At 41.9% G+C, this 25,956-nt stretch overlaps 1 protein-coding gene across 4 annotated transcripts in view; it reads right to left on the bottom strand.

Annotated features, from left to right (window-relative positions):
* The window catches only part of LOC129699479 (RAC-gamma serine/threonine-protein kinase), a 356,110-nt gene that overhangs the window by 110,135 nt on the left and 220,019 nt on the right, over nucleotides 1-25,956 (bottom strand). For all 4 annotated transcript variants that reach the window (XM_055639303.1, XM_055639304.1, XM_055639302.1 and 1 more), the window contains exon 5: nucleotides 7,231-7,378. In XM_055639303.1, the coding sequence (XP_055495278.1) occupies nucleotides 7,231-7,378 (148 nt within the window). The remainder of the gene's footprint in view (nucleotides 1-7,230; nucleotides 7,379-25,956) is intronic.

Genomic DNA, 25,956 nt, shown 5'->3' with positions numbered 1-25,956 from the left:
TGGCTGTGCCCGTGATGGACTTGGCCACTTCTCTACAGCCTTGTGTGTTCCTGTTCATTCGAATTGCTGTATCAGGCCTTGATGCAACCAGTCAGCATATTTGTTAGAGTATTCGGTGAAAAGCTGAATCTCTTTAAACTTCTAGGAAAGTTGAGACATTAGAGTGTCTTCTTCGTGGTTACATCTTTGTGCTGGGCAAAGGGCAGGTCATCCAGATGTTCATGCTCAGGAACCTAAAGCTACTAACTCCACCACCAACCCACCACGAAAACTGGCATGTGGTCTTATGACTTCCCCATTCTGAAGTCAGCAATTAGTTCAATAGACAATAGGTGCAGGAATAGGCCATACCGCCCTTCGAGCCAGCACCGCCATTCAATATGATTGTGGCTGATCATCCAGTATCAGTACCCCGTTCCTGCCTTCTTGCCATATCCCCTGACTCCGCTTTCCTTAAGAGCTTTATCTAACTCTCTCTTGAAAGCATCCAGAGAATTGGCCTCCACTGCCTTCTGGGGCAGAGAAGTCCACAGATTCACAACACTCTGGGTGAAAACATTTTTCCTCATCTCCGTTCTAAATGGCCTAACTCTTATTCTTAAACAGTGGCTCCTGGTTCTGGACTCCCCCAACACCAGGAACATGTTTCCTGCATCAAGCATGTCCAATCCCTTAATAATCTTATGTTTCAATAAGATTCCCTCTCATCCTTCTAAATTCCAGAGTATACAAGCCCAGCCGCTCCATTCTGTCAACATATGACAGTCCCGCCATCCCGAGAATGAACCTTGTGAACTTACGCTGCACTCCCTCAATAGCAACAATGTCCTTCCTCAAATTTGGAGACCAAAACTGCACACAACACTCCAGGTGTGGTCTCTCTAGGGTCCTGTAAAACTGCAGAAGACCTCTTTGCTCCTATACTCAACTACTCTTGTTATGTAGTCTAACATGCCATTAGCTTTCTTCACTGCCTGCTGTACCTGCATGCTTACTTGCAGTGACTGATGTACAAGGACCCCAGATCCCGTTGTTCTTCCCATTTCCCAACTTGACACCATTCAGATAATAATCTGCCTTCCTGAGGAGACTGAAGAAGGTCCATCTGTCTCCTCAGATCCTGGTGAACTTCTACCGCTGCACCATCGAGAGCATCCTTACCAACTGCATCACAGTATGGTATGGCAACTGCTCTGTCTCCGACCGGAAGGCATTGCAGAGGGTGGTGAAAATTGCCCAACGCATCACCGGTTCCACGCTCCCCTCCATTGAGTCTGTCCAAAGCAAGCGCTGTCTGCGGAGGGCGCTCAGCATCGCCAAGGACTGCTCTCACCCCAACCATGGACTGTTTACCCTCCTACCATCCGGGAGGCGCTACTGGTCTCTCCGTTGCCGAACCAGCAGGTCGAGGAACAGCTTCTTTCCGGCGGCTGTCACTCTACTAAACAACGTACCTCGGTGACTGCCAATCACCCCCCCCCCCGGACACTTATTATTTTTTTTTTATTCAAATCGTTTGCTATGTTGCTCTTCAAGGGAGATGCTAAATGCATTTCGTTGTCTCTGTACTGTACACTGACAATGACAATTAAAATTGAATCTGAATCTGAATCTGAATCTAACCTCACATTTATCCATATTAAACTGCATCTGCCATGCATCTGCCCACTCACCCAACCTGTCCAAGTCATTCTGCATCCTCATAGCATCCTCCTCACAGTTCACACTGCCATCCAGCTTTGTGTCATCTGCAAATTTGCTAATGTTACTTTTAATCCCTTCATCTAAATAATTAACGTATATTGTAAATAGCTGCGGTCCCAGCACCGAGCCTTGCGGTACCCCATTAATCACGGCTTGCCATTCTGAAAGGGACCCGTTAGTCCCTACTCTTTGTTTCCTGTCAGCCAACCAATTATCTATCCTTCAGTACCCTACCACCAATGCCATGTGCTCTAATTTTGCCCACAAATCTCCTATGTGGGACCTTATCAAACGCTTTCTGAAAGGTACACTACATCTGCTGGTTCTCCCTTGTCCATTTTCCTAGTTATAAACTAAAAAAATTCCAGAAGATTAGTCAAGCATGATTTCCCCTTGGTAAATCCATGCTGACTCGGACCGATCCTGTTACTGCTATCCAAATGTGCCGCTATTTCATCTTTTATAATTGACTCCAGCATCTTCCCCACCACCGATGTCAGGCTAACTGGTCTATAATTCCTTGTTTTCTCTCTCCCGCCTTTCTTAAAAAGTGGGATAACACTAGCTACCTTTCAATCCACAGGAACTGATCCTGAATCTATAGAACATTGGAAAATGATCACCAATGCATCCACAATTTCTTGGGCCACTTCCTTAAGTACCCTGGGATGCAGACCATCAGGCGCTGGGGATTTATCAGCCTTCAGTCCCATCCTGCCTAATGTGAATTTCGATCAGTTCCTCCATCACCCATGATTCTCTGACCACTAGTACATCAGGAAGATTGTTTGTGTCCTCCTTAGTGAAGACAGATCCAAAGTACCTGTTCAACTCGTCTGCCATTTCCTTGTGCCCCATAATAAATTAACCTGTTTCAGTCTTCAAGGGTCCAACTTTGGTCTTAACTAATTTTTCCTCTTCACGTACCTAAAGAAGCTTTTATTATCCTCCTTCATATTCTTGGTAAGCTTACCTTCGTACCTCATCTATCCCGCCCGCTTTTTAGTTATCTTCTGTTGCTCTTTGAAAGTTTCTCAATCCTCTGGTTGCCACTCATCTTTGCTAGGTTATACTTCTCTTTTATTTTTATACTGTCTTTGACTTCCCTTTGTCAGCCACGGTCGCCCCTTACTCCCCTTGGAATCTTTCTTCCTCTTTGGAATGAATTGATCCTGCATCTTCTGTATTATTCCCAGAAATACCTGCCATTGTTGTTCCACTGTCATCCCTGCTAGTGTATCTTTCCAGTCAACTTTGGCCAGCTCCTCCCTCATGGCTCCATAGTCCCCTTTGTTCAACTGTAATACTAACACTTCCGATTTCCCTTCTCCCTCTCAAATTGTAGATTAAAACTTATCTCCTACCTATGTCACAACCTCCTAATGGCTCCTTTACCTCAAGTCCCCTTATCAAATCCGGTTCATTACACAACACTAAATCCAGAATTACCTTCTCCCTGGTAGGCTCCAGTACAAGCTGCTCTAAGAATCCATCACGGAGGCACTCCACAAACTCCCTTTCTTGGGTTCCAGCACCAACCTAATTTTCCCAGTCTACCTGCATGTTGAAATCCCCCATGACAACCGTAGCATTATCTTTGCGACATGCCAATTTTAACTCTTGATTCACCTTGCACCCTATATCCAGGCTACTGTTTGGGGGTCTGTAGATAACTCCCATTAGGGTCTTTTAACCTTGTAATTCCTCATTTCTATCCATTCTGACTCTACATCTTCTGATTCTATGTCACCCCTCGCAAGGGACTGAATTTCATTCCTTACCAACGGAGCTACCCCACCCCCTCTGCCAACCTGTCTGTCTTTTCAATAGGACGTATACCCTTGAATATTCAGTTCCCAGCCCTGGTCCTCTTGCAGCCATGTCTCTGTAATTCCCACAACATCATACTTGCCTATTTCTAACTGAGCGTCAAGCTCATCCACTTTATTTCTTATACTTCACGCATTCATATATATTACTTTTAATCCATTACTCAGCGCACCTTTCACATCTTTTCCTATTTTACTTGGTCATGCTCTCCTATTTCTTCCTGAGCTTTCTGCCCCGTTAATTCTGGTGTCTTTCTTAACTTTTCTTATACTCTCCTTTCTCTTTAACTCCACCCTTATACAGTATCTCCAGTTGGTTTTGATTCCATTGATTAGATGCTGGTGTTGTGGCACCGCTCAATCAGGTATTGTATCTACCACTCCCCTCTAGGCTGACTCATTACCAGCCGCGATATGGCACTGGAGCTATGCTTAGCCACACAGGCATGGGCAAAGAGAGTACAGCAAGGGGGGCAGCATGCAGCCTTGAGTGCACCTATGTTGATGATCAGTAAGTATGTTACCGATCCGCATTGCTGATGTTGAATTCAAGGATCTAGTTGCAAAGGGAGGTTCAGAGACTCAGGTCTTGGAGCTTGGTGAAAGCTTGAAGGAGACGATAGTGCTCAACAGTAACCTGTAATCTATGAACAGCAGCTTAAGGTATATGTTCCCGTTATCCAGATGGTCTAGAGCAGAGTGGAGAGCCCAATTAAATAGTATCTGCTGTTGACCTGTTGTGGCGCTAGGCAAATTGAAGAGGATCTGGGTTATTTCTGAGGCAAGAGTTAATTTGCGCGAAACAATTCCTTATAGTGGATGTAAGTACCATCGGATGTTTGTCATTTTAGCACGTTACTGTGTTCTCCTTGGGCACTGGTATAATAGATGACTTTATGAAGCAGGTGGGAACCTCAAGACTGCAGAAGCGAAAGGTTGAAGATATCCTTGAATACTTCAGCCAGTTGATCCACACCTGGCCAGGTTTGCTGCCTGGACTGGAAGGTTTGTGTGGATTCACCCTCTTGAACTGTACGCTGAGGTCAGACTTGGTGACTGAGATTAAAGGTTGGCTGTGTCTGTGGGAGCTCGTGTAGGTGTATCAATGTTCTCACTTTCAAAGATTGCAAGCAAGGCAGTGCGCTCATATGGAAATAATATATTGTGGCCGCTTATGTTACCTGGTTTCAATTTGTGGGTGGTGATGGCTTGTAAGCCCTGCCACAGTTGCTGACGGTTCATTTGTGATTCTAGCTTAGTCTGAAATTGCCCCTTCATGCTCTTGATGGCCTACATGCCTTGGTAGCCTTCAGTTGTACATGGTTCATGTGGTCACAAGAGGTTGAATGGCCTCCATGAACTGCTTTGAATACGAGGATGTGATGATATACTCAAAAGCTAAGACTTCTATCACCCAGGACAGTCAACACTTAATCACTGCTTCTTCAATGTCACCCAGTTTAAATCTTGAAACTCAAAAATAAAAAGCATTATAGAAATGTCTTCACAAGGACTGTAGTGGTTTGAAATGGCTCAGCATCTTCAGTTATCAAAATGGGCATTAATGCTGCTTTGCTAGATATGCCTGCCACATGTTTATGAATTAAAAGATAACTCCACGGCCTTATCCAATGCACACAAAATTCTTTACTTACCCATCATCAAATTCCACATGAAGATATCACTATCGATGATCAGTCACGCTTGGCAATCTCAGGTACAATTGCACTGTATCTGTCCAAACTGCACATGTTGGAGTTACACAGGTGTATATTTTGCATGTGCAGGTGGATAAATACAGGAGTTGAAATGAAAAAAGGAATTTAATACCAATAGAAGTGGGGAATTTGGTATGGTGAGAAAAACACAGCAGGTGGAAAACAAATTACAGTGCAGATAATAAAAATAGAGAAAGAAACAAAATGCATTTGAAACGCCACACAAAAGTTATTAAAAGTAAACGAAGTCCCACTTCGCTCCACCTGGCTCATATCCCTTCAAACCTTTCCTTTACACATATCTGAGAAAAATGTATTTTAAACATCTTGAATATATCCACCTCCACCACTTATTCTGGCATTTTGTTCTACATACGCACTACCCTCCAATCAGATCCTTTTTTAATCTTTCCCATCTCATCTTAGACTATGCCCCCAAGTTTTAGACTTGACTACCCTAGGGAAAAGATTTTGGACTATTCAACTTATCAACGTCCCTCATTATTTAATAAACCACTATAAAAGGTCACCCTTCAGTCTTTTATACTCCCGGCCTATCCAACCTCAAATTGTAACTCAAACCTTCCAGACTCAGTAACATCATTATAAATCTTATTTTACACCTCTTTTTACACCTCTTCTAGTTCAATGATATCATCCTAAAGCAGGAAGAACAATATACAGTACTCCAAATGTGGCCTTACCAACAGCTATAACCTGTACTCTCTACCCTGACCGATGTATGCAAAAATGCCAGCCTTCTTTACCACCACGACTTCCTACGCCACCACTTTCAGCAACTATGTACCTTCACCCTTAGATTTAACCACAGGTTTCTCTGTTCTACAACATTCCCCAGATCCTATCATTTAAACACTAAGTTTTCAAGACACAACATGGAAACAGGTCCTTTAGCCCACAAAGTTCATCGATAACCAGTTCAAATAGTTCTATGTAGAAAAAAGGAACTGCAGATGCTGGTTTACAAGGAAAGAGACAAATTGCTGGAGTAACTCAGCATCCCTGGAGAACGTTTTGTCCTGACTCAAAATGTCACCTATCCATGTTCTCCAAAAATGCTGCCTGACCCGCAAAGTTACTCCAGCATTTTGTGTCTTTCCACACTAGTTCTATGTTATCTCCACTTTCTCATCCACTCTCTACACATTAGGGTCCATTTACAAAAGCCAATTAACATACAAACCTGCACTTCTTTGAAAGGAGCTGGAAACCAGAGCACCCAGAGGAAACCATGCGGTCACTAGGAGAACATGCAAACTGTACACAGACAGCACCCAAGGTCAGGGTCGAACCTGGGTCTCTGGTGCTATGAGGCAGCTCTTCACCACTACGCCACCCTTCCTGTATAAATCCTACCCTGGTTTGTCTTACCAAAATGCAACACATCGCATTTATATGAATAAAACTCCAGCTGCCATTCCTCTGCCCACTGGCCCAGCTGATAAAGATCCTGCTATTATGTTGGATAACTTCCTTCATTGTTCACGATGCCACCAACTTTAGTATCATCTGTAAACCTACTAACCATCCACCTACCTTCATGTGCAAATCGTTAATATAAATAATGAACAACAGTGGACCCTGCATAATTCCACACTATTCGTTACACGCTTGCAGATTGAAAAAACTACTCTCTGCCTCCCTCCCTTCAAGCTTATTTTGTATAATTGAGCAGCTCGCTCTGGTTCCCATTGATCAAATCTTCCAGACCAGCCTACGATGTGGTACCTCGTCAAAGGCCTCACTAAAGTCCAGGTAGACAACAGCACTGCCCTCATCAATGTTCTTGGTTACCTTCTACATACTCAATCAAATTTTTAAGACACAACTTCCCACGCATAAAAGGTACTGGTTGTTTTTCATTTTGCTAAGGAAATACTAGTTGAATGTAGGACTTTTTGAAGGATTAATGGCTGTTTGAGGCACTTTATTTCATACACAGCAGTAATTGCTCTTACCACTCTGCGTTTGGGATGACTGAGGGAGGTGTCCATTTCGTCGTCCTCTGTAATATCTAGATTGGGACTGGAGCTACAATTCATTCGATCTTCCTCTTGCTTTTGAAGTTTATCTGCAACTGCTTGGATAGCTTCTGTCCATTCTTCCCTGTGTGCATAAAACAAAAAGTCTTTGGGATTAATGCAAATTCTTTGAAGGCTTGTGCAGGTTTAAGATCTCTGTTGCTTAGGGCTTTTTTGAACAGATAGCACAAATAATGGACCAAAGTTCAGAATTATTACTCAGGAGTAAATGGTTTTCCAAATAGTAATTGCTTCCAAATTCCTTACAAGATCAGGTTTTCAATACTACACAATTTACCTAATTTGTAATTGGAATGGTTTAAACAGATTTGACATCCAGAAATTCTACTAATTGAGGCAATTAACTCATCATGGTACAATTTTGAACCAACTTGAGTAAAATTCTGATCAAGAAAACATTTTTGATCACTCGCAATGATATTAAGCCTCTCAATCACTGATACTTATTGTGATTAAAGTATTTATTTGGCTGTAAAAAATTGCCCAGTCACCTCAGCCTTTAGTACAACTTGTATTTCAATATTGCTTGCATTTATGGCCATTGCATTCTTTTGAATTTAAGAAATAAATGTAGCTGGAGATAGTGTGGACGTAGCAATTTTAGAGTTGTTGAGCAGAACACAAGTCCTTCTCAGTCAATCTTAAGCCCAAGGAAATCCACAATGGCTCTTCATCCTATATCACAATCAGTCGATATAAGTGCCACCAAATCAAACTTTTCACAAAATATTTTCAATCACAAGTCTTCTTAACTATACTTAAATTAATGAACATCAGTAATGTACATTTATCTATGTTTTATGTGCAGGAGTAAAGCATTTTTACAACAGATGTGCAAATATTTATAAACTCACATGCAACTATTAATGATCATCGCAGTTTTTTTTTCTTCTAGTTATTTTAAATGTGAGAAATGTCCGTTAATGTCTCACATATCAGACTATCTCATCGTCTGAATGTCTCAGATTATCACAACAATGGATTTAAATGGAGTACACTAGTTTGATCAGTTGCAATTCTATTAATTGAATTTGAACGACATTCAAATACTACAATTTCCCAAGAGGCCTCAATTATTTAGCCAGCTGAACCACTGGGATATTGGTTCAGATTTTAAAGTGCATAAAGGCTAAACAACTGTCTTCTTATCACCCACTGTATAGTCAGGCTCGGCCTTCTGATCTTTCTATCAACTCTCTAAAGCCCAACTGCATGGATCATCCCTCTTTATAAAGATATAAGTGTAGCACCCTGGGTGCTATTTTTGTAGAGTTTTAACATTCACCCTGTAACCTTATGGTTTCCACCAGGAACTCCTGGTCCCTTCCATATCCAAAATATATGTGTTACCGTAAATTACCTCCTTGTCATATAGAAGTGATATAGGAACCAAAGAGGAGTTGTTAGGTATGTGAGCAAGAATAACTTGAAGGGTTACAGGGGAAGATGTGGAACTGATGGGATTGCTCTACTGGTCATTGACAAGAGGCCCATTAGGCCGAATGGCCTCCTCAGTCATAATGTTCTTTAATGTTAACAATCAAATTAAATATATTTAGATGTATTTTATAATCTGGAGTAGGAATATCTAACAATTAAGTTTGTCAGCTCAAATCACATACATAAAGAACATAATAGAACTCCCATCTTCTACTTTCATCACTTTCCACATCTGGCAAGTGTAATAAACCAACTACGAGATTGTCACCCTCATTCTAGAACAAATCCTCATTTTTATCTGACTGACAAAGCAGCAAAGCCACATACATTGGCATCACAACGTGGCTTTCAATCATGTCCCAATAGTTCCATAATCATAGAAAGGTTGGGATATATGCATAGTGGGGGCTGTGCCACCTTAAAACAATCATATTCCCCTCCAGGCACCAGAATCGATTTCATCAGAAGACTAAACGCACACTAAACAATAAATATGCAAGAGACTAATACAATATGTTAAGTGATATCATAATTCATGCCTCAGATCACATTTTTACAGCATTGTTAAATTTAGGCCTGGATGGTGGTGGATAATAAGATAGTTAATGAGAGGCAGCTGCTCCAAGATTATCCCCATTCTTGACGATTACAGGGCCCAGGACGTCTGTACTCAATTCTGAAGTAATTGCAGCCATGTTTCTTCAGCATGGATGAACACCCCCTCCCCAGGTACCTTCCCCTGCAACTGCAGGAGATACAACACCTGTCCCTATACCTCCTTCCTCAACTGTGCCCACAGACCCCGACAGTCCTTTCAAGTTAGGCAGAGGTTCACTTGCACCTCCAAACTCATCTACTGTATTCGTTGTTCAAGATGTGGGCTCTTATACAACGGCAAGCCAAAACGTAAACTGGACGATAGTTTCGCTGAACACTTCACTCAGTCTGCTTGGATCTACCTGATCTCCCGGTTGCCTAACACTTTAATTCTCTTTCCCATTCTCACACTGACCTTTCTGGCCCAGGCCTCCTCCATTGCCAGAGTGAGGCTAAATGCAAATTGGAGGAACAGCATCTCATATTTCATTTGGGCAGCTTACAACCCAGTGGTATGAATATTGATTTCTCTCACTTGAAGTAACCCTTGCCTTTCCTCTCTCTCCATTCCTCCCCCACCCAAGTCACACCCGCTTTTTCATTCTCACCTAGCAAACAGCTAACAATGGCTTGTTTCCTTTATCATTGCTAGTTTTTTGCATATCTTTCATTCATTTGTTCTATATCTCTCTACATACCGTCTATATCTCGTTTCCCTTTCCCTTAACTCTAGTCTGTAGAAGGGTCTTGACCTGAAACGTCACCCATTCCTTCTCTCCAGAGATGCTGCCTATCCCGTTGAGTTACTCTAGCCTTACTTTAGCCAGCATCAGCAGTTCCTTCCTACACAATGGACAATCTAGGTCAGTTTACTCCTGAGATCCCAGGGTAATTTGACTCCTTCACATTTTACCAAATAATTGTTTAGAGATCTGGGTAAAAAAGAGATCCAATATTGGGCAATCTGAAGACCTGTACCAGAGGTAGCTGCTCCTCTTGCCCAGCCTTTCCAGTAGTTACAAAACTGGCATTCAACCATAGAAAATTCCCCCAGGACACAATTTAAAAAAAATCACATATCGATTCTCACTACTTACTCGCTGTCAGTCTGACTCAATCAAAGTGATGGAAATCGTCTTCAACAGAGTTATTAAGTGTTACTCACTTACTAATGTCCAGTTATGATTTCAATGGCATCACTCAACTGCCAATCTCAAAGGCTTGACACAAAGCTGAATTTGAAAGGTAAGGTAAAAGTGAATGACACCAAGGCAACATATGACAGTGGGGCATCAAAGAACCCTGGTAAAACAAGTCAATGGGCAGCCAAGGTAAAATATTCCAGTGTTTAAGAAGGAACTGCAGATGCTGGAAAATCGAAGGTACACAAAAATGCTGGAGAAACTCAGCGGGTGCAGCAGCGTCTATGGAGCGAAGGAAATGGGCAACGTTTTGGGCCGAAACCCTTCTTCAGACCCTCTAAAATATTCCAGTGGCTGGAATCATACCCTGCACAAAAGAATATTGTTCTGCTTGTCAGCTTTTAATCACTTTAGTGCCAGGACATCACTGTAGAGCTCCACTAGAGCACGCCTGGGCGTAACTATCATCAGCTGTTTCATCAAAGACCGACTTTCCTTCATTGTGTCATATGTGGGGATGTTCACTGACAACTTTAAAATTCAACACCAACCACAATCTCAGCAAATGACACAGCCGAATAATTGGATAACCTTCAGACAAAGGGAGATTAAGTGGCAAGTAACATGTCCCTAAAATACCAGGCAATGATCATCGCCAACAAACAAAATCTACCCATCTACCAATGTCATTCAACAGCATTACCAATACTGAATACTCCAACATCAATATCCACGGGGAGGGTGAAGTCACCAGTGTCCTGAAACTTGACTGGCACACACCACCACTTTCAAGCTGTGCATTATCCTAACTTGAGAACATATTGATGGTTCCTCATTGTCACAGACTCTAAATCCTGTAACCATCTGTCTAACAGCATAGTGGAAATACTTTCACCAGGAGTACTCCATTGAGGCAAGAAAGCAACTTTCTGCTCTAGGACATTTAGGCATAGGCAATAAATGATGGCCTCACCACCAATGCCTACACTGCAAATTAGTCCAATATAAAATGAAGGAAATTGAATTCACCAAGGGAATTCAATAGAGTAAAATTCAGGAATTCTACCAGTATAATAAAGAGAAAATGCTGAAATGAACTTTGCCAGGAGAAAACAATCTAATTTAGGAGGTGGTGAGCTTGATCTCAGTCTGAGTGACTGAGCAAAATGATCCTGTTAAAAAGTCATTAAAAAGTCCTCTATCCGAACCTCAAGTTTAGAAATTCAATTTAAACAGAAATTACCGTATGACCAAACAATTTAATTTAGTATTGGCTGAGGTATTGCAAGACCATGCTAAATTTATTGCCTCAAATTCTTCATGGAAGATAGCAAAAATATTGGGATATTTTATGCTTAATGACAATTTCAATCACTCAGTCTTTGGAAGCAGCACAAATGCTCATGGATAGCAATTTAGAAATCAAAGCAAAGTTGACTGACAACCACTGCTTCAGAACTGAAAATATGAATGTGGATCAATGTTTGGGATAATTGATTCACAGGTTATATCTATATTACTAAAAGTAAGATCTTGACAGCTTTTCACTCACTGCGATGTGATTTCCGAGAGAATGGCGCCGATTACGGCCGTCATTATTGGCCACCTTGCTCAGAGCCCCCCTCCGCCGGACTGGACCAGAGGATTTTTCCCATCGATGAAAAATCAGAGAGATATTAATGTATTAAAAAGTTGTGCCATTCTCTCTGCTGCCCCTGCTGGTGGGAGGGGGGAGGGACTATAAATCCCTGAAGTGGTGTGCCTCACTCAGTCTCTGTAAGATGGAGGAAGCAAGAGGGTCACGTCTCTCTGAACTCTGAATAACACTGAACACATGTCTACTCAACTGTGAGTGCCCTTAATGTGGTTTGAAAATGAAAATATGGTTGGTTTGAAGTAAAAAGGCACTGCAACTGGTTGTTTGGGGGGTTTGGGTTTGAGTAAAAAGGCACTGCAAATGGTTGTTTGGGGGTTTTGGGTTGAGGTGAAAAGGCACTGCAAATGGTTGTTTGGGGGTTTTGGGTTGAAGTGAAAAGGCACTGCAAATGGTTGTTTGGGGGGTTTGGGTTGAAGTAAAAGGCACTGCAAATGGTTGTTTGGGGATTTGGGTTGAAGTAAAAGGTACTGCAAATTAAAGATCTTATAGCGGAGCAAGATTTACCACTCCTCGAAAAATACGTAGTATGATGTGTGTGATTGTCAACGCCATTTTTTGAGGCATTTTATTGGGCTGTCATGGCGTCCTCATATAAATCTTCATCTCACTGCTCTGCTATCAATTGTTCTAATCGTAAATCTAAACGACCCGACCTGCCATTCTTTAGGTTCCCCAATAAAAAAGAAATGTAAGAAAATATTATTATTATTTTCAGTCGATATTCTGTCGTGAAAATGTTATTTTCTGTTCTCCCATCAACGGCCATTGGGAAGCTAGGTTTGTCGGTACATTAGAAAGTTAGTAAACTTATTTTTAATAGATCTTTACTTACCACAATAATAAAGACAATTTTAACACTTCTGTACGTTTTGGGTTTTGTTCTTGTAAGGGATCGGTCTCCAAAATATGGCCCGCGGGACACATTAGGCCGACCAGGAGATTTGTCGAGCTCAGATTCGTGTCCGGGAAGGAAGGCGACGGCTGTTACCCGTTATGTCCCTCGAATTGACGAGACATCACAAGCAAAGATCACAAGCCCGCCGTGAAGAAGGGTGCAATCAAAGATTATAGAACTCTGCTCTATCATCTTTGGGTGCAATGGTGGGCCGGGGGGTTCGGCGGTGGCCGCAATCAAAGATACTAGAGGAGATCTGCTCTATAATCCTTGGTCGGAATGGGACGGCTGCGCGTTATAATGTGCTATCGTTCCACTCTCCCTCTCCCCCTTCTCCCTCTCCCCCCTTCTCCCTCTCTTCTCTCGATCTCTCTCTCCCCTCTCTTCTCTCGATCTCTCTCTCCCTCTCTTCTCTCGATCTCCCTCCCTTCCCTCTCTCCCTCCCTTACCTCTTCGTGAGAGTTGGCAGCTCTGGGTCCAAAAGAGCATTAAAAGAAAATACCTAATGGTCTTTGTAAGAAGATTTTAAGAAGCTCTTGTACATTTAAGGTAAATTGACATATTAGGGGCAAAAAGCATCTTCAATATACAGGTCTCTCCACACAACTGAAAACAATTGCACTTACGTGATATATCATCCATTGTTCAGGCATGTAGTTATGATCATTTTTTTTTCTTATTAGTTAATCCTAAATGATATCTCCTGTAATTTCAGATGTCAACAGTGGGTCCAGAATACTCGTCGACAAGCTTTCCTGCACCGAACTGCGGAGTATTTGTCAAATAACTGCCGTCTTATGTACATTGTGTGAAATTGTGATTTGTTAACTGCACAAAACTAATGCAAATGCCGATTTATTTATTATTGTATCTACGTTGGACATTTTGCTCTTTGGTGAAGCAGGGGTGGGGCTATCATTGTGTTACATACGTTAAATTGTACATCACTTTCACTGGTTAGCTGATATGCTGAACACTGCAATCTTGTATAACTCGCGCACAGAATAATGTGAATTGTGTAAATCTTATCATGCATGTCAGAAATAAAATGTTAATCATGTTAATGGATCTCTTTTTTTTTTTTTTTTTTTTTTACTTCAATATATATATTTATTTTTTTAAACAAATAATAGACAATAATACAAAGTACCAAGATATCCATATTGCATTTCATCCGTAATAAAAAGGAACTGCAGATACTGTTTTTTTTTTTTTTTTTTTTATTTTTATTTTATTAGAAGTTAATACAGCACAAAACAGTACCTAATTTTAGGTGCCAACTATGTAATACCGTAATCCATTCTATGTACAACCTCTAGTTTTATGTTATAAGAAGGAAGTAAACAGAACAAGAAAAAGAAAGCAATAGAAAGGGGAAAAAGTGGAAAAATAGATGGTAGAGAGTAGAAAAACGTGTGTATATAAAAAATAAAAAAAGGAAGAGAGAAAGTGGAAAGTAGAAATAGAAGAGAAGGCCCCTTAAAAGAGAATTTTTCAAATCTGTATTCGGAGATGTAGCTCTATCCGCGTCATGAACTGAAATCAGCAATCCTTACGGCACCGCTGCATCACATGATTCCAAAAAGTCGATGAAAGGAGACCAACTCTTTAAGAATTGGTCATATTTATCTATTAGTCGGAGTCTCATTTCTTCAAGGCGTGCTATGTCCATCATATTCCTAATCCACATTTTAACAGTTGGTGTGGTTGTATTTTTCCAAAATTTAAGTATTAATTTCTTTCCAATTATTAACCCATAATTAAAAAAAACATTTTGATCTTTATTTAAATTGGTATCTTCTCCTATTATTCCAAATATAATCCATTCCGTTTTGGGTTCTATTCTTGACTTGAAAATCTTTGTAAATATATCAAATATATCACTCCAAAATTTATTCAACTTTGTACATCCAACAAATGAGTGTGTTATATTAGCGTTTTGAAACAAACATTTATCTCATCTGGGAGAGACGTTTGGATAAAATTTATTCAACCTCGTTTTTGAATAATATAGTCTATGTAATAATTTGAATTGCATTAAATTATGTCTTGCATTAATAGAACAGTTATGTGTATTCATCAAATACTTTTCCCATCTATCCTTCGAGATCTTTATCATTAGCTCTTGTTCCCAATCTTCCCTTAATGCTTCTGTTGAGGGTGATTCTCTATTTAATATATTATTATAAAAGTATGATATTAATGTTGCACCCTGCATGAAATGGTATGAAACTGCATTTGAATGTGGTGTCGTTGCACCCTCCATGAAATGGTATGAAACTGCACTTGAATTTGGTGGCCTTGCACCCTGCTTGAAGTGGTTGGAAACTGCACTTGAATTTGGTGGCCTTGCACCCCGCTTGAAGTGGTAGGAAATTGAACCTGAATTTGGTGGCCTTGCACCCTGCTTGAAATGGTAGGAAGGAGCAAGGAGGTCCTATTGTAGTTGTACAGGGCCCTGGTGAGACTGGACCAGGAGTATTTTGTGCAGTTTTGGTCTCCTAGTTTGAGGAAGGACATTCTTGCTATTGAGGGAGTTCAGCGTAGGTTCATCAGGTTAATTCCTGGGTGGCGGGACTGATATGTGATGAAAGCATGGGTTGACTGGGCTTATATGCACTGGAATTTAGAAAGATGAGAGGGTATCTTATAGAAATATATAAAATTATTAAGGGCATGGATAGGCTAGATGCGGGAAAAATGTTCTCGATGTTGGGGGAGTCAAGAACCAGGGGTCACAGTTTAAGAATAAGGGGTAGGCCATTTAGGATTAAGATGAGGAAAAACTTTTTCACCCGGAGAGTTGTGAATCTGTGGAATTCTCTGCCACTGAAAGCAGTGGAGGCCAATTCACTGGACTATTCAAGAGAGAGTTGGATGTGGCTCTTAGGGTTATCGGAATCAAGGGATATGGGGAGAAAGCAGGAACTAGGTACTGATTCTGATTGATCAGCCATGATCATATTGAATGGCAGTGCTGGATCAAGGGGCCAAATGACCTACTCCTGCACCTATTATCTATGTTTAAACGACACAGAAGGGTGATTTTAACAACAAAAAGCTATGGTTCTATTAACAAAGCATATGATTCAGAGTTATTGAGTCCTTTAGGGAAGAAATAGAGCCTTTACCCCATAGAGTCTACGTTAACAATCGTGCAATCTATTTGCACTAGCTAGTTATATTCTCCCACATTCCCATTAGCTCCTCACAGATTCTACCACCGGCTTATACACAAGGGAAAGTTGAGCAGTCAAATGACCGACCGACCCGAATATCTTTGGAATGCAAAAGGAAAGACAAGCACTCGAGGAAACCCTGAAGTTACACAGAGAACATGCAAACTTGCACACCAGCTCCAAAATGTCAGGATTGAATGCAAACTGTTTGAATGATGCTCTACTAGTTGCCCCACCACTGTAGTGCCTCCAGTCATTTCAACCAGTCATTGTTTTCTTAAAATATATGCCCCCAGAATACATACCAAAATCTTCCACAATACTAAAAAGATTAATCCATAGTCTGCAGGCTTCATATAAAAACTGCTTGCAAACTGCATACATTTAATGCAATTATATTTCTCCATTAATCTACAAATATGGCTTGTGTCCACATTTCTTTATTGACCTTCCTTTTTATTTTAAATATGTTGTTTTATGTTTAAAATATCCTTAATTATACCAAGATAGAATGCAATAGGGAAAAAATAATACTTGCAACTTTGTGGTTTGCTTTTCAAGAAATTTAATCCACATTAAGACTTGCTTGTTAATATTTCAATTCCATTATTCAGAACCAGGAGGTAAGTGATTATCAGGACAGCACTGGAAAGTTTTGAATTAAATTAAATTATCTGATATCAGAGGCGATTTTCAAAACTTCAATAAAGGCCCTTCTAATCATCAAATTCTGAAAACTTCATCTCATCCAAAGCTGCAAGTTTCTTTTCCACTATAGCGAGCTCTTATCTGAATTCATCTTTTGTGTCAATTTTAAAATACTCACCTGCGTTTAAATTTCTTATTGGCCACTCCCTTAACTCTCATTCAACCCCATAATCACATGTACACATCTTTAGTTGCCAAAGTTTTACACTTTGTAATTCTCTGCCTAAACCTTTTGGTTTAACTCACGGTGAAACCAAAAGGTGATCCCAGAAGAAGCACAATCTGCCACAGGCAATTATGGTCCAATTCTATACGGCCATCGTAGAGTCTGTCCTCACCTTCTCCATCAATACAATACAACAATACAATAAGGTTTATTTGTCACATTGCACATAAGTGCAAGTGAAATTAATATGTCAACAGCAGTACAATTATAAAGAACACCACAAAAACACAATAAAAATTTAACATAAACATCCACCACAGCATTCATCACTGTGGTGGAAGGCACACAATTTGGCCAGTCCTCCTCCATTTTCCCCCGTGGTCGGGACCTCAACCCTCCGCAGCCGTTGCTGCGGGCGTCCAGATGGTAAAAGGACAAGGTACAAGTCCAGGTAAGTCCAGAGTCGGCTCTTCCTCACCGGAGACCGTGGCTTTAAGTTGGTGTAGGCCGCAGGCCGGCGGTTGAAGATTTAAAGTTTAAAGTTCCCGCCGCGCCGCAGCCAGAAGCACCACAGACCGCAGGGTCGGCGGTCAAAGCTCCCCTCCAGGGGTGATGGTAAGTCGCCACCGCGCCCGCGGTAGAAGTTGGCCACGGGCCGACAGTGATGACTTCTTCTTCCCCCGGGTCCCGCACGAGGGATCCCGGGCTGTAGATGCCGCACCAGCTGGAGCTGTGCAGACCGCGGCTTCAGGCTGCCGGCTGCCCCGGGCCAGCGAAACGGAGCGTTCCCCTCCAGCGAGGGCTTGCCCGCTCCACGCCGAGAGTCCACGCTGCGCCCGCCGCTGAAGCCCCGGGCGCATCTCCGGGAAAGGCCGCGCCGATCCTCGCTGTTAGGCCACGGGGAGGCGACCTGGAAAAAGTCGCCTCTCCATGGAGGAGGCGGCCGAAACGGTTTCCCCCTCACCCCTCCACACACAAAACAGACAAAGAAGCATTAAAAACATACTTTAAAATATACTAAAAAAATTTAAAAAGTTGAAAAAACTAACGCGCTGCTGACAGGGCTGCCGCCATTGCAGCGCCCCCACCGGCCAATCATGGTCTGGTTTGGCTTAGCCACCAAGCACTACATCCGGAGACTGCAGCGAATCGTCCAATCAGCTGAGAAGTTTATTGGCTGCAACCTTCTCTCCATTGATGAACTGTACACTGCAAAGACAGGTAGCGAGCGGGTAAGATCATCTCTGACCCCTCTCACCCTGGCCACAAACTCTTTGAATCACTTCCCTCTGGACGGCGACTCCGGACTGTCAAAGCTGCCACAGCCAGACATAAAAACAGCTTTTCTCTACGAGTAGTAGCTCTACTCAACAAACCAAAACTTTGTAGCCTCCTTTTGCTCTGGTATTTAATTTAATTCACATGTTTAATCAATAATGTTTTATTATTAATGTTTAGTGTTTTATATGTCATTCCTAACTGTCACTATATGGCGTTGTCACTTGCGGGCGGAGCACCAAGGCAAATTCCTTGTATGTGAATACTTGGCCAATAAACCTATTCACTTATTCACTCTGGGGATTTATCTGCCTTCAGTCCCAACAGTTTACCTAACACCATTTCCTGACTAATGTGGATTCCCTTCAGCTCCTCCCTCCCACTAGATCCTCGGTCCCCTGGTATTTCTGGGAGATTGTTTGTGTCTTCCTCAGTGAAGACAGAACTAAAGTAATAGTTTAACTGTTCTGCCATGTCCTTGTTTCCCATTATAAATTTGCCTGTCTCTGATTGTAAAGGGCCTACATTTGTCCTCACTAATCTTTTCCTTTTTACATATCTAAAGAAGCTTTTAGAGTCAGTTTTTATATTCCTCGTAACCCCTTTGTTGAGTTCTAAATTTCTCCTAGTCCTCCGGTTTGCTGCTTCCTCTGGCCAATTTATAAGCCTTTTCCTTGGATTTAACACTATCCTTGATTTCCCTCATTAGCCACGGTTGAGCCGCCTTCCCTGTTTTATTTTTCCGCCAGACAGGGATGAACAAATTTTGGAGTTCATCCATGCGGTCTTTAAATCTCTGCCGTTGCATCTCCACCGTCAACCCTTTAAGTATAATTTGCCAGTCTCTAATAGCCAATTCCCGTCTCATACCTTCAAAGTCTCCTTTCTTAAAGTTCAGGAACCTAGTCTCTGAATTAACCGTGTCACTTTCCATACTAATGCAGAATTCCATCATATTATGGTCACTGTTGCCCAAGGGGCTTTGCACAACAAGATCGCTAACTAATCCTTCATCATTGCACAATACCCAGTCTTGGATGGCCTGTCCGCTAGCTTAGATGGGTATTTGGTTGGGTCAAAGTTCCTGTTTCCGTGCTATATGACTCTAACTCAAAAGGCCTTGGTGCCCACAAAATGAATTATAGTAAAATGGCATAGTTACAGAATATAGCTAGAACACTGCATCGGTATTTTATAGTGAAAAATCGCTTTAAGACTGCATCGCAAAAATTCGTTAAATTGATTCCTGGGATTGAGGTTTGATTTTTGAGGAAAGATCAATACAAAATTCACTGGCATTTAGAAGAATAAGAAGATACCTTAGTGAGATTTAAAATTGGAACAGAATTGGCAAGATTAATGCTGTGGGTGGCATTTCCTCTGGCGGTAGTATAGAACGACAAAGTACAGGAGAAGGTCAATGACTTAATATCAAGATGAGGTTTGCGAATCTTTGCAAACTTCTACCCTTGACATTAAGTAAAGATTCAGGTTATGCCGACAAATGGAGGAGGTGAAAAATCAAATCAGGTGCAGGCAGAAGCGGTGAGTAAAATTTGGCATCATGTTCAATATAGACATCATGAGCAGAATGGTCTGTTCGATGTAACTATACATCAGCCTTCATCCTAATTAGTGACAAAGTTTTTAAGGCTCTATAAACTAGTCTTGTTCCAATTTCTATTCTAATAAGTAATCCACTGTCCTACAGAAAACATTGATGGAGCAAAAAAAAAAGCAACATTTAAAAACATCTGAGGGTGGAACATTGAGTTCTCAGATTATACATTAGCTTCACATCTCAACCTTCACATCCAAATTTTCAAGAGAGTTAGATTTAGCTCTTAGGGCTAAGGGAATCAAGGGATATGGAGAAAAAGCCGGAACGCGGTACTGATTTTGGACGATCAGCCATGATCATATTGAGTGGCGGTGCTGGCTCGAAGGGCCGAATGGCCTACTCCTGCACCTATTGTCTATGTTTCTACGTCTATGTTTCTACAGTTCCGATCTCTTGCATCTGGGCTTATTTGTCATTGAAGCACATGAAACATTCTGCACCTGGTGAACACATAAGGAAGGAATTTTTACAATTGAGAATTATTTAAACTTGCTAATGATACCTTGACAGGAAAGGATAAACTACAAATGTCAGGGGAGGATAAATAATGAAGATGATGAGTCTCTTAGCTTTTTTTTTGTTCAGCAATTTTTAAACAGCATGTGCTTTCTATACACTACAAAAATTGTGCTGATGCTTAATTCTTTAAAATTGTTATTTATGCTGTGGAGTGAGAAGAGCAGTCTACTAACCTGAAAATTAAATTATAAATTGAACTAGTTTCTAGCCAACTCAATAAATAGGTAAAAGGAGAAAGAGCACTTTCTGTTACCCAAACTGCCATCACAGATGTTTCTTGGATTTATCCTTCCTTTACCATAACAACCAAAACAAATTCTAATTTAAAAGTTCATTATCACACAATTGTCCATGGAGCTCTACATTTCATACATTAGTATTCTTCAAAAGTAATTAAAATCCCTTGAGAAGTTATGAGATTGTGGAAGATACTTAATAAATAGTCTTCCTTTTTCTTTCAGGTGTTAATATTTCAAAGGATGATAATGCCACATCTCCAGATTGATAATGAAAGAGCAGATCCTTCCAATTAAGATATTCAGTTAAATGAAGAAAATTTGCAAACACTAATTAATCTAATTTACCTTTTCTTTTTTGAAATAAAATTATTTTTAATTAATGGTTTATATTTATTTTTCCCATTCCATTTTCCTTCCCCCGAGAGGGAGGGGGAGCAGACGTAGGTTGTTGTGCACATTGGTATAAACAATATAGGTAGGAAGAGGAAGGAGGTTCTGCAACACGAGTTTAGGGAATTGGGTAAAAGACTGAAGAGCAAGACCTCCAGGGTAATGATCTCTGGAGTGCTTCCAGTACCTCGTGCTACTGAAGGTAAGAACAGGAAGATAGGGGAAATGAATGTGTGGCCGAGGAGTTGGTGCAGGCAACAGGGATTTAGATTTCTGGATCATTGGGATCTCTTCTGGGGCAGGGGTGACCCGTACAAAAGGGGTGGGTTGCATCTTAACTGGATGGGTACTAACATCCTGGCGGGTAGGTTTGCTAATGCTATGCGAGAGGGTTTAAACTAGATTGGCATGGGGGTGGGATCTCGAACAGGACAGAGACGCGTGAGAGGCTAGAAGTTGGTATGGAGGGTGGTGAGGGAAAGGTTAGTGGACAGAGGAGACAGGTGAAAGGCGGAGAGCAAAGAAGGAGGGTTGGTTTAATTGGCAAGGGGCCTGATGGGTAAGGCAGATGAGCTAAGGGCATGGATAGGTACGAACGACTGGGACGTCGTAGCCATGACTGAAACCTGGTTAAGGGAGGGGCAGGAGCTTCAGGAGGGACAGGGGTGAGGGAAAAAGAGGAGGGAAGGTTGCATTGTTGGTTAAAGAGAATGTCACGGCAGTGGTCAGAGGTGACAATACGGACGGTTTGTCTAGTGAGGCTATATGGGTGAAGCTGAGGAACAAGAAACGGATGATCACCTTGTTGGGGGTGTATTACAGACCCCTGAATAGTCAATGGAAATGAGAAGAACAAATATGCCAGGAGATCACAATATTGACTGGTAAAATCATAGTGTGAAGGGTTTAAATGGGGTGCAATTCCCCTAAAGTGTACAGGAGAGTTTTCTTAAGCAGTATGTAGAGGCCCCCAACACTGGATCTAGTATTGGGAAATTGGGAAGGGTATGTTAATGAAGTGTTTGTGGAGGAGCCTTTTGTGACCAATGACCATAGTTCGATTAGGTTTAAAATAGTTATGGATAAGGATGGCGTGGATCCATGTGTTAAAATGCTCAACTGGGGTAAGGCCAACTTTGAGGGTATGAGAGAAGTTCTCGCTCAAGTTGACTGGAGCAGGTTATTTGAGGGGAAAGGAACATCGGCCAAGTGGGATGTTTTTAAAAGTGTGCTGACTAAAGCTCAGGATATGTACATCCCCGTTAAAGTGAAGGGCAAAGCAGGCAAACGTAAGGAAGCTTGGCTGATGAGGGAAATTGAGGCATTGGTCAAAAACAAGAAGGATGCATGGGACAGGTATAGGCAGCTGGGATCAAGTGCATCCCTGGAGGAATTTCGGGAACTAAGGAGTAAACTGAAAAAGGAGATCAGATGGGCAAAAAGGGGCCAGGATAGCTCTGGAGGGTAGTATTAAGGACAATCCCGAAATATTTTATAAATACATAAGGGGGAAAAAGGGTAACTAGAAAGAGAGTGGGACCTCTCGGGAATCAAAGCAGTCACCTCTGTGTGGAGCCACAGGAGATGGGCAAGGTCCTAAATGAGTATATATTAGACTAGACGGAAATTAGCTACTGATTGGCTACAATCTCGCATATTTACATGCAAATGTTAATTAATATGCACTGTCCCTATAAACAAAACATTATTATTATTATTATTATTATTATTATTATATCCTCTGTATTAACCGAGAACAAAGACAGTAGGACAGAGGAACTTGGGGCAATCAATGGAAGTGTCTTAAGAGCAGTCAGTGTTACCGTCGAAGAAGTACTGAGGGAACTATCGTGCATGAAGGTAGATAAATCTCCAGGGCCTGATCAGATACATCCAAGGACATTGCAGGAAACTAGAGAGGAAATTGAGGGAACCCTGGTTGGAATTTACAAGTCGTCCTTAAATACAGGAGAGACAATAGACAATAGGTGCAGGAGTAGGCCATTCGGCCCTTCGAGCCTGCACCGCCATTCAATGTGATCATGGCTGATTATCCCCAATCAGTACCCCGTTCCTGCCTTCTCCCCATATCCCCCTGACTCCACTATCTTTAAAAGCCCTATCTAGCTCTCTCTTGAAAGTATCCGGAGAACCAACCTCTGAGGCAGAGAATTCCAGAGACTCACAACTCGCTGTGAGAAAAAGTGTTTCCTTGTCTCCGTTCTAAATGGGTTATCCCTTATTCTTAAACTGTGGCCCCTGGTTCTGGATTCCCCCAACATCGGGAACATGTTTCCTGCCTCTAGCGTGTCCAAACCCTTAACAATCTTATATGTTTCAATAAGATCCCCTCTCAACCTTCTAAACTCCAGAGTGTACAAGCCCAGCCACTCCATTCTCTCAGCAAATGACAGTCCCGCCATCCCGGGAATTAACCTTGTAAACCAACGCTGCACTCCCTCAATAGCAAGAATGTCCTTCCTCAAATTAGGGACCAAAGCTGCACACAATACACCAGGTGTGGTCTCACTAGGGTGCTGTACAACTGCAGAAGGACCTCCTTGCTCGTATACTCGACTCCTCTTGTTATAAAGGCCAACATGCCATTCGCTTTCTTCACTGCCTGCTGTACCTGCGTGCTTACTTTCATAGACTGATGAACAAGGACCCCCAGATCCCGTTGTACTTCCTCTTTTCCCAACTTGACTCCATTTAGATAGTAATCTGCCTTCCTGTTTTTGCTACCAAAGTTGATAACCTCACATTTATGCATGCATCTGCCCACTCCCCCAACCTGTCCAAGTCACCCTGCATTCTCATAGCATCCTCCTCATAGTTCTCACTGCGACCCAGTTTTGTGTCATCTGCAAATTTGCTAATGTTACTTTGAATCCCTTCATCCAAATCATTGATGTATCTTGTAAATAGCTGCAGTCCCAGCACCGAGCCTTGCGGTACTCCACTAGTCACTGCCTGCCATTCTGAAATGGACCCGTTAATCCCTACTCTTTGTTTCCTGTCTGCCAACCAAATTTCTATCCATGTCAGCACTCTACCCCCAATACCGTGTGCCCTAATTTTGCCCACTTAGTGAAGACAGATCCAAAGTACCTGTTCAACTCATCTGCCATTTCCTTGTTCCACATAATAAATTCACCTTTTTCAGTCTTCATGGGTCCAACTTTGGTCTTAACTAATTTTTTCCTCTTCACATACCGAAAGAAGCTTTTACTATCCTCCTTTATATTTTTGGCTAACTTACCTTAGTACCTCATCTTTTCTTCCCGTATTGTCTTTTTAGTTATCTTCTGTTGCTCTTGAAACATTACCCAATCCTCTTGCTTCCCACTCATCTTTGCTACGTTGTACTTCTTCTCTTTTATTTTTATACTGTCCCTGACGTCCCTTGTCAGCCACAGTCGCCCCTTACTCCCCTTGGAATCTTTCTTCCTCCTATGAATGAACTGATCCTGCACCTTCTGTATTATTCCTAGAAATACTAGTGCATAAATACTGCTAGTGTATCTCTCCAGTCAACTTTGGCCAGCTCCTCCCTCATGGCCCTAGTCCCCTTTATTCAACTGTAACACTGATACCTCTGATCTACCCTTCTCCCTCTCCAATTGTAGATTAAACCTGACCATATTATGGTCACTACCTCCTAATGGCTTATTAACCTCAAGTTCCTTTATCAAATCCAGTTCATTACATAACACTAAATCCAGAATTGCCTTCTCCCTGGTAGGCTCTAGTACAAGCTGCTCTAAGAATCCATCACAAAGGCACTCTACAAAGTCCCATTCTTGGGGTCCAGTACCAACCTGATTTTACCAGTCTACCTGCATGTTGAAATCTCCCATAACAACCACAGCATTACCTTTGCTACATGCCAATTTTAACTCCTGATTCAACTTGCACCCTATGTCCAGGCTACTGTTTGGGGGCCTGTAGATAAGTCCCATTAGGGTCTTTTTACCCTTACAATTCCTTAGTTCTATCCATACTGACTCCACATCTCCTGTTTCAATGTCACCCCTTGCAAGGGACTGAATTTCATTCCTCACCAACAGAGCAACCCCACTCCCTCTGCCCACCTGTCTGTCTTTTCGATAGGAGGTATACCCTTGAATATTCAGTTCCCAGCCCTGGCCCTCTTGCAGCCATGTCTCTGTAATTCCCACAACATCATACTTGCCAATTTCTATCTGAGCCTCAAGCTCGTCCACTTTATTTCTTATACTTCACGCATTCATATACAACACTTTGACCTCCGTATTCACGTCCCCCCTCGCACCGCTCGAAATTGGCCCTTACCTTACTCTCTTATCCCTTCTAGATCTTTCCTTCCCATTAATTCGAGAATCTTTTGTAACTTTTCCTGTACTCACTTCCCCTTCAACTCCATCTTTATACTCCCAATTTGTCAATCCCTCCCCCCCACTATTTAGACTAAACCCACACGCGTAGCCGTAGCAATCCTGCCTGCCAGAATGTCGGTCCTCCTCCAGTTAAGGTGTGACCGTCCCTTTTGTATATTTCACCCCTACCCCAGAAGAGATCCCAGTGGTCTAGAAATCTAAATCCTTACTCCCTGCACCAGCCCCTCAGCCACACATTCACATCCCCTTTCTCCCTGTTCCTGTACTCACTAGCACTAGGTACTGGAAGCAATCCAGAGATAACCACCCTAGAAGTCCTGCCTTTCAGTCTTCTTCCCAACTCTTTGAACTCATGTTGGAGAACCTCCTTCCTCTTCTTCCCAATGTCGTTTGTGCCTACGTGCACAACTACTGCCAGCTGTTCACCTTCTC

This window comes from Leucoraja erinacea, chromosome 8, assembly GCF_028641065.1.
Source record: "Leucoraja erinacea ecotype New England chromosome 8, Leri_hhj_1, whole genome shotgun sequence".
In the NCBI taxonomy this organism is placed as follows: domain Eukaryota; kingdom Metazoa; phylum Chordata; class Chondrichthyes; order Rajiformes; family Rajidae; genus Leucoraja; species Leucoraja erinaceus.
Note: the sequence above shows the minus strand (reverse complement) of the source record. Positions and strands in the feature narration are given on the sequence as shown.